Consider the following 9,467-nt stretch of genomic DNA (forward strand, 5'->3'; position numbering starts at 1 on the left):
ACGAAGATGAAAACCGGTGAGAAGCCATCAGCTTCGGTGTTCAGCAAGTCACTGGCACTGACAGAGGCTTGGGTTCAGTGGCCAGGTGGGCCCAGATGAAGGTGCTGAGAAGTGAGTGGGCTGAGAGGGCGTGGCCACTACTCCTGACCTTGTGGGGTGGCGTGGAGGGACGGCTCCAGAGGCAAGGAGTGTTAGGGGGGCTAAAGAGCAGAAACCAGCGGGAGAAGAGAAAGAGATGGAAAGTAAGAAAGGAGGGGCTGACCAGGGGTCCCGCCGGGCGAGGCACCAGGAGTTCCAAGATCATGGTAGGAAGGAGGTTCCTCTTTGATGCAGACCGGGGTTGTTACCAAGGTGGTTTTGTCTACCCCTGGCATTTCCCCCTCGCCCTTCATCCGATACCCATTTGAACAGCTATTTAAAAGGAAATAATATGGGGCGCCTGGGTGGCTCAGTCGGTTAAGCGACGGACTTCCGCCATGATCTCGCGGTCCGTGAGTTCGAGCCCCGCGTCAGGCTCTGTGCTGACCGCTCAGAGCCTGGAGCCTGTTTCGGATTCTGTGTCTCCCTCTCTCTCTGATCCTCCCCATTCATGCTCTGTCTCTCTCTGTCTCAAAAATAAACGTTAAAAAAAATTAAAAAAAAAATTTAAGGGACATCGGGAGTTACGCGTGCTCACCAGGTTTTTTAATTTGATGGTAGAGTTGTAGTTTTGTTTCACAAGGTAGTCCTGGTCTTTATAGATTAATACTGAGATAGCTGTGGATGAAATGGTATGTGTGGAGTTTGCTCTGGACTCCGAAGAAAATGAGAATATCCCGTTTTTCTGGAGGGAGGTCTCAGAATCGTGCGCCACGTCAAGCCCTCGTGCTCGCTTCTTGCCCGGCGGGTTTCCTCGCGCGGAACGTACCGAGCTGCTCTCGTCCCTTCACGCGGAGGCCGCACGTGCGTGTAGCGTTTTCACGCTCGAGCGGCCGGACTGTGACCGGCTGACTCGCCAGCACCCATGCTAACGGCATCCGCGTTCGGCCTGGGAACCTCTGAAGAGAAAGGCGTCCCGGCCTGCGGGTAGGGAGCTACGGGCGCGTATCTCGGTCACACGCACCGAGGGGCGCCGGTGACGAGCGAGTCCTCTGAGGCGAGCCTTGTCCGACAGCCGCTGCCCGCTTCCTCAGCCTCCGCTCTGCCCGGGCTGCCCCGACCCGGGGGGGCATTTTGCGTGTCCCGACGCGGCCGGATCCTCTGCCGGCCGAGGCCCGGCGGGCGGCTGACCGCGGCTCGGCTCGTTCGGAAGAGGCCGCGAGAGTCCGCCTCGACCTCTCGGGCGCCCCCACCCGCGCAACCGGCGGCCGACGCGGCAAAGCCACCCAACCGACGCGTCCTCGCGCGAGGTGGCTGCGCGGAGCCCGGACGAACAGAAACCCGCCACGCGTGCGAAAGGTAAGCCACGGGCTGATCTTTATTGAGGCGAGCGCCCTCCTTTCGGCCGTTCGCCACGGCCGCACATCGGCCAGTGTTCAGAAGCGCCCCGCTCCCCCGTACAGCTCTGTCTACGTGCGGAAAGCGGTAAGAACGTGTCGTACGATGACCAATGTCCACCTTAAGAGTATCACGACAGCTCGTAGATTTGTCAGCAGACCACACAACACGCTATTGACGACAAGGTAGACTCTCTACAAGTTCAAAATGTAGATCGTGTGGCACCATCGCAACGCCAGCATCGTTTGTTTTTCCAGGTAAGAGAGACCAGTCATTATAAAAATATATGAATTCAAAGTCAGAACTAAAACCTCCAATCCTATGAAAATACCTTTTACTAATCAAAGTATCAATTTCTAGATAAATGTTCTTTACCAACAACAGTTACGCAATTTTCGGGAAACACCTAGTAAGACAGTCCATTTAACGTGTTAAGGTTACTTCGAGGCACAGTGGCCATCGTGTCTTAGTTTTCCGAGACGGACCGCATACTCGACTACGTTGCGTATTACTGCACCGATTATTCTAGAAAAAGTTAACGCAAGTGTCTATGGATTATGAAAGCCATTTATAAAGACAAAGTCTTCAGTCTATAGAGGGGATTTTTACGTGGGCATTGCCTTCAGGAGAAGACACCACTTTTGTTATGAGTCGGCTACACCGTGCTTTGAAACGTTTAGCTTGGAAAGCCTGTGATCGCATTCTGACCACTATCTGAAATCAGCTCGTTCATTTCGTTTTGCTTACTCTCTTTTAGGGCATGATTGGGGTGATTTCTCTGTGTCTGTGCTCTTTTTGATCTCCTAAAACACACTTTCAGGAGCAGGTAACACAGCTCGGCCACGTTAAGCAGCATGCAAATCACAGATGCGGAAATCATAAAAATGGTAAACACGGTTTTCTCGGTAGGTCTAGAGATAAAGCAGTCGACAAGGTTGGGGCAGGGGTCAATCCCACATTTCAACACCCAGGGCAGGTGGTACCCGTTGTAAAGGAAGTAAAAGACGTACATAAAGGATGCTTCGAAGATGATGCGGAAGAAGATGCTGCTGGTGTACGTCCACCACAGGGACCCCTCTATCCGGACCTTCTGCTTTTTAATGTCTTCGAGGTCTTTGAATTCATTTCGCTTGTCTCCTCGCCTGAATTTGCGGGCGGCCTCGTGCCTGTAGTAGGCCACGTGCATCGCTACCAGCAGGGCCGGGGTGGACACGAAGATGAGCTGCAGGGCCCACAGCCGGATGTGGGACACAGGGAAAAAGTGGTCATAGCACACATTTTTGCACCCTGGCTGCAGCGTGTTGCAGACAAAATCTTCCTGCTCGTCACCCCACACCTCTTGAGCGGCGACCACGAGGATCATGACGCGAAAAATGAAGATGACGGTGATCCACACCTTCCCGATGCTGGTGGAGTGTTTGTTTACACCCCCGATGAAAGTATGCAGGGTACCCCAGTCCATTGTGTTGGCTTATTCCTAAACAGAAAACATTAGCAAAGGTTAACTAATGGAAAGCTCCTTCGGGTTTTATGAAATAGTATGGTTATATTACAGACGGAAGCAAATTTCCCTAAGAGGATGCTGTGATATTTTATAACTTCAACCCCCTAGGTTAGTAGGTTTTCTGATAAGGAATGCCCACTCTAAAAGCATTCTAACATTTTGAATCAGAAATAACTGTTACAGGTTTCAGATCATCCAGATTCCACTGAATTCAGATTATATATTAGGTTGCTGTTGGACGTTAACCCAGGAACTCAGGTAAACAAATACATTTCCAAGTTTTCTCTTATCCACCATGAGTTTAAGTATTGTATCAGTTTTCGTTTTGCCCAGGGGATCACGGAAGTTCAACAGTGGATCTTATTAAGTGGCTTATTGAAGAGAAAAAAAATTAATCATGGGAATGACCTACTGTGGCGTACCCAGCAGACTCGGAAGGGGGAAGGGACCCCCGATACTTGTTAGCTTACTTTATACGATATATTTATGGCCGTCTCTAGTTTGAATAACATCGTTTGCTGAAATCTTGTGTTCTTAGGGGCCCTGACGTCACACGCCACTGGAAGGTCCTCTTCCAAAAGAGTATCATGAGCTTTTACGAAAAGCGCTCACTTGTTTCCATGGTAACCAGGACTGGTGACAACGCTCCCTCCCCGACAGCTCAAGCCCCAGGAGCCATGGGTGAAGGGAACCAGTGGCTGCTGCCAGGTAGGGCTCCCCTCCCTGCTGACTGAGCACTGACTTAGCGTGCTGAGAGAAAACGCTCTTGACTTCCACAGGAACTTCTGCTACAGTTCACACGGATATGCCCTCTGACCCTACATTGCTGCAGAAGACGAGAGAATGAATCAGCGTTTGCCTTAAACGAAACAACGCCACTCTGGCAATCTTTTGAAAGTGAAGTCCCTGTTTTCAGAGAAACAGACTCACACAGCTTGTCAAACCTTTTTAGGGGCTGAGGGCGACACCAAAGTCCTTTATGTCATTGGTCTTAGGGAGACCTTCCTGTATCTGACTGCGGGCTGGGGTCAGGCCTCTCCTCAGGCTGACCCCTCGACCTCCTGGGCCCCTCCTCTGGCCCACAGCTCTGCCTCCCCTGAGTCACGTGTGCTGCTCTTCAAAGCAGCTAGGTAGCAGGAGGCAGCCTCAGCGTCCCCAGGAGTGCTAGGCACTGCGTCTCCGGACGAGGGACTAACGTGTGCCCCAGAAGCAAGACCCTTCGTTGACACTAATGAAGTCAGCCAGCTCTGTAGTATAAAAGGCAGACCTCCATTTTAGCTGGCTTTCTGGGAAATTTGTCTTTGCCCTTGGTTTGGCTTTTAGACACTACCTTTTCCTCACAAGGACACAAGGCCCAAGGAAATAATGCCACCACACACCTTGCACACGTGTGTGTATTCCTCCTGTCCGAACTGGGCAGGGGAAGTAGGGGGCACATGCTGTGGAGGCGGAGGGGAGTGGAGGGCAAGCGGGGGCATAGCTAGAAGTTTCTGCACCGTGAGTTTCTCCCCCGCCTTCTCTTGCTGAAGCACACAGAGCCCAATTATAGGAAAACCCCTCCTCGCACCACATCGCCAAAGCCAAGTAAATAACGATCCCCAGGCCTACCATGAGCATTTATTGAGTGTCTATTGTATATAGATGTCAGCCATTTCACCTTTGCATCTCAAGACATAGTCCAGTTCCCAGGGCTGAGTAGGCTCTGAACAGAGATGCAGAGCAGGTGGGGGATGTCGGGGCGTCAGGGCTAGAGGCGCTGGGAAGAGCTTGCAGACAGAGATGCGTTCCTATCCCGCGAAGTTTAAGGCGTTAGATCACAACTAGGTAAGCTGGGAGCACAGAGCATCTCAAAGAGAAAGCAATAGGGAGGAGACCTTGAGGCGGCCCTTCAGCACCCGTACTTGCACTTGATGAACAAGTCACCGGAAGGCAGGATAATTAAAGTGATCGCAGAATCTCACAGACGCTTATTCTTTCCTCGAATAATCCAGAAGAAGGAGTTAAAAACCAGCACTTAACAAGCCAGCACCCTCAGACTACTCAGGGCTCCCAGACCCTGCAGGCAGGCGCCAAGGCGAAGGAGGTGGAGCTGGGAATAAGAAAGCTGAAAAATCATTCTGGAGGATTCAGTGCGTATCGGCCCATTCCAACTCCACTGGCCAGAAAGCAGTAAAGAACCTCAAAATGTCTGTAGTTGTTCAAATGCCATGGGAGTCTTCTGAAAGTTCTAGCACAGAATACAAGAACATTTGAAGTCTTGAATCCAAACTAAAGCTTCCATTGTGGCCCAGATAGGAAAACTCAAATCGTGGTTTTAACTTAGCCTAGACTTTGAGAAGCATATTAATTTTTCAATGAAAATGAAAAGGGAGGTAGAATTCCATAGCTGAGGACTTGGAAGGCAGAGCTGGGGGGGGCAAGGGCTCGAAAGTGTGTCAGATAATTCTGAGGGGGGGGGGTGGACACTGCCAGCAGCTCTGAGGAGCTCAGATCTTCAACTGACAAGATGATGGAAGACAACCCCAACCCCCCCACACAATGGAGGGGCCCAGGCTTGTAACAACAGTGTCAAAAGGTTTAATTACTGAATGAGGCAAAAAAAAATAATAAAATAAAATCAAATAAGATAAAATAAAATTTAAAAAAACATGAAAAAGAAAGAAAAATATGATAAACTTGGGTCAAAAGAAAAGAAAGGGGTGGGCCCAATGCTTGGAGCAGATGGTATAATTTGAACTGATAGCAGATAAAAGGCAGAAACTCTTATTTTACTCTCCCTTCTTTATCAAAGAGAAATTATTTTAAAAATTATTTCTTTTTTAATGTTTACTTATTTTTGAGAGAGAGAGAAAGGGGGGGCGGGGAAGGGCAGAGAGAGAGAGGGAGAGACAGAGTCCGAAGCAGGCTCCGGGCTCCGAGCTATCTGCACGCAGCCAGACTCGGGGCTCGAACTCACAAACCATGAGATCATGACCTGAGCTGAAGTTGACCCTTAACCAACTGAGCCACCCAGATGCCCCTAAAAATTATTTCTAACGTAGTACAAGAGCGGTGGGGAGCTAGTGTGTACTTTCTGAGAAAGAGATTTTCAGTGTCCCCAGTACATGTATCTTCGATGTTAAAAACTCACCTTGGGTAATACAAACTATAAAATTAAGTTTTAGTCCCTACTGAAAGTCATTATAATAAATTTTCCTAATTGTTGCTCTTCTATCCCGGAAGCATTTCAGGAGGTAGAGACTCGTACAACCTGATGTTTACACATATTTTACAGCAGCTGTTCACCTAGGGGGTCACTCTGGTTTGTTTATGAAATGAAGACGTTCTCTAACCAATGAACATCTCCCATTGCAATTTGGTTTAATTAAGTGCACATTCAACAAGTTTTTGATTTACCAAATAAAAGCTCACATTTTCCCAAACCCTCCAAAGTGCAGAGACTTTAAACTCCTCCAAAGGTAAGAAGGCTGTGTTTTCCCTCTGAGTTCTTTACCAACCGCCTTCTTGAACAATGACACGCCTGTGGTCACCTATTACCTGCTCTTCTAGCAAGCAAACCGATCAGGTGTCAAAGGACAACTCAGTCCGAAGGAATCTGGAAAGGCTGAAGTCATTGGAGGGGTCAAGAGGCTTTCCCCACAAGAATATGGTCCCAGCTTTCTAGAAGCAGGACCCTTGACATCTGCACCTTAGGTCTTCTCCTTCTTAAAAAACAAAACAAAACAAAACAAAACAAAACAAAACAACAGGGACAATTATGATAACAGTTTTATTTCTTTTGGCTTTTCTGGGTGCCCAAATTACACATTCTGAAGCTCTATCAAAGTAGCAAAGCTGAACAGAGAATAATCTATTTTACAATACTTTTGACTTCCACTAAAAATCAGCAATTTACCTGTGCCTTTAAAGGGAGAAAAAGAGATGCCTAGGACACTAAGAAAAATGAGTGATTAAACCCAAATACGGGTGTGTCCTGCCTACCGGTCACTCAAGACGATCAGGCTAATGGCAAACCTCCTGATCTGTAGCAACTTCCTGCAGGAGCAACAGAGGCCCTATCACTGATCACAGTAGAAACGGCTCGACAGCAAGCACTGCTTTCCATAGTCTCCGTCCATAGTCTCTGTCCATAGTCTCCATTGCTCCCTTGCCCTAAGTGCGCAGCAGGAAAGCCATTGAGTGAATTGGCCCATGTTTCCTACACTGAGAACTTTCTTCGGTCCAGTCCACATCATTTCCTCAGGGCCTCACCAAGGAAGCCGGGGCAGGGGTCCTGCATATCACTGAGTGTTGAGAACCTAAGGACAGCCCGCCTCACAACTATGAGGAGCCAGTCAGGGAAAGGGACCGCCCCAAACTTCCCGACACTTTGCTGCAGCCACTGGTAACGCCTGGCTGCCCCCAGGACACTTTGCCCACTCAGGGAGCCCAGGAGAGGAAGGAGCGGACAGAGGGCAGAAGACTCAGCAAGGCTGAAAGGAGGACATTTGGTTCCACTTGCTCCTCCTGACCTGGCCTTTCAGTGGGTTAAAGCCACTTCTGGCTTGGGGCGAAGAGACTGCCCACCGGCCGGATCCCCCTCTGTGTCTGCCCTATAAAAATGTAACTCTTGGGGTAGTTTTCCATCAGCACTGTGGTTGAAGATTTGATGGCCGAACACCCTGTGAAAATTACTTTCCAAAACAACATGGCATCCATTGAAACCCTTTGCAATTAGTGTCGGTAAACAAAATACCTCTTTCCTTTCATGCTTTAGGCAGGCTGCAGCCAATGGGAGGAGACTTTTCAACAAAAAGTAGAATATTAACTCTTTCTTTGCCAACCAGAGAGGTTTATTTTAAACCAGCTTCTCTGGCTCTCTTTTAAGGAAATAATCCATATGCCTCGCTCCTATAGTCTTGTCTCCGTACAAGAATGTGGTTACACCTCAAGTTACAAAGGTAAAACTGTCTTTGGTTTTCTGGTATATCTAATCGTGGTGAAAACATTGCATTCTTGATACGAAAGCTCCAGGCTGGAATACTTTGCTCTAAGAATAGGTAAACAATTGATCTCATTCTGATGATACACACAGTATTCTGAAGTTAGATTGTTCTTCCCTTTTACAATTCAAATAATTTAAGTCTATGGGCATTCTGCTTCAGCAATACGATTTTCTGATTGTTTTAAAACTTAAAAATTTCATCCTAAGTAGTTGGCTTAAAAATGCCATCTTAAATTTCACTGATGACAGAACGAAAACTAAAACTTTACAATTATAGTGTTACCCCTTAGCAGACACCAATGAGATTTCCAAGAGGTGGAAATCATCTTTCTAGAAAGTTCTATTCCCATTTGGATAACCCTTTCAAAGATATTCATTGAATATCTGATAGGCCTGAGAACAGAGCACATCCCTCCCGATTTCCACAGTAGCTTTAGGTAGTTGAAGAGATTTATATTGATGAAAGACAATGTCAGAGCGAAACAAGCACATCCGAGCCTTACTTCCAAGGAGTCACAGGGTATTGGCCTGGAGGAGAATTAGGGCAAGGGTCCCTCTTCAAGGGTTCAGGCTTTCTTCTACACCATCTGATTGCTTAGAAGGCAACAGGGCACAGTAACGACACGAATGTAAATCTCTACGCAGTTTCTGGAGGTCAGTGAGGGTGTCACCTGTTGAGGGAAAAATAGTAGATGTGGCCATATTCATTGAACTACTCCCCACGTGTCTATTGCATGACCTTTGTGGGTGTTTTTCTTTATCCCCAGAACTGTTATGATGGAAGTCTAGAGGCCGCCAGTTTCCTGATGCTTCTTACTTTATATACCAATAAAATAAAACGAAAAAACTAAAATCTTTAATGTAGATTCTTTCCCCTATCAAAGATCATAATTGTGATCCCCAATCCCAAACCTCGAGCCCATTCCCTTAAAAAAGGGGGTAAGGGAATTTGAAAAACTGGATATGCTCTTTTCTCCCTCAAATCGGCAGTCTAAAAAAATCTCAAACTCTTTAATCAAGAAGAATCTATATCTGTTGTCTCTCAACAGATATCCAGGTCTTCCTGGGGACAACCTTAGGTTGTCCTTTAAATGTAATGACTTAAAATGTCATCAACTGTCCTTTCAGAGTAACAGGTTGTGTTAAAATGGATTTAGGGTTTATGTACTTCTTCAAAATTAACTCAATAAAAATGAAAGAACTTTTTCTATCCACGTAGTCTAAATAGAAGCATGGACAATTCATAGAATTACACGTATTTCTTAATCCACTTAAGAATTCAGTGAGTTGAGGCTCCTGGATGGCTCAGTCGGTTAAGTGTCCAACTTCGGCCCAGGTCATGATCTCGCCGTTCCCAACTTCGAGTCCTGTGTCGGGCTTTGTGCTGACATCTCAGAGCCTGGAGCTTGCTTTGGATTCTGTGTCTCCCATTCTCTCTGCCCCTCCCCTGCTTGTGCTCTGTCCCTCTCTCTCTCTCAAAAATAAATATTTTTTAAAAAAGAA

The 9,467-nt window shown here is 47.4% G+C and overlaps 2 protein-coding genes across 10 annotated transcripts in view; both read right to left on the reverse strand.

The window, feature by feature from the left end:
* The window catches only part of GJB2 (gap junction protein beta 2), a 37,786-nt gene extending 36,757 nt beyond the window's left edge, over positions 1 to 1,029 (reverse strand). For all 8 annotated transcript variants that reach the window (XR_006211718.1, XR_006211475.1, XR_006211649.1 and 5 more), the window contains exon 1: positions 677 to 1,029. The gene's annotated coding sequence lies outside the window, so the exon portion shown is untranslated. The remainder of the gene's footprint in view (positions 1 to 676) is intronic.
* A 991-nt stretch (positions 1,030 to 2,020) lies between these two features.
* GJB6 (gap junction protein beta 6) lies at positions 2,021 to 8,564 on the reverse strand. Of its 2 annotated transcripts, none has more exons than XM_007074379.3 (2): positions 8,468 to 8,564; positions 2,021 to 2,953 (listed from the first exon to the last, which is right to left on the reverse strand). In XM_007074379.3, exon 2 carries the CDS (start codon positions 2,936 to 2,938, stop codon positions 2,153 to 2,155), a length of 786 nt encoding a protein of 261 aa, XP_007074441.1. In that variant the 5' UTR covers positions 2,939 to 2,953; positions 8,468 to 8,564; the 3' UTR covers positions 2,021 to 2,152. The 2 variants fall into 2 exon arrangements, with proteins under 2 accessions (XP_007074441.1, XP_042826180.1); XM_042970246.1 differs by lacking the exon at positions 8,468 to 8,564 and adding an exon at positions 3,451 to 3,544.
* Between the last annotated feature and the right edge of the window lie 903 nt (positions 8,565 to 9,467).

Source organism: Panthera tigris, chromosome A1 (genome assembly GCF_018350195.1).
Source record: "Panthera tigris isolate Pti1 chromosome A1, P.tigris_Pti1_mat1.1, whole genome shotgun sequence".
NCBI lineage: Eukaryota > Metazoa > Chordata > Mammalia > Carnivora > Felidae > Panthera > Panthera tigris.

Bases quoted from the DNA above. Each gene is read 5' to 3' on its own strand.
- GJB6 (XM_007074379.3), bottom strand. From the start codon at position 2,938: ATGGACTGGGGTACCCTGCATACTTTCATCGGGGGTGTAAACAAACAC.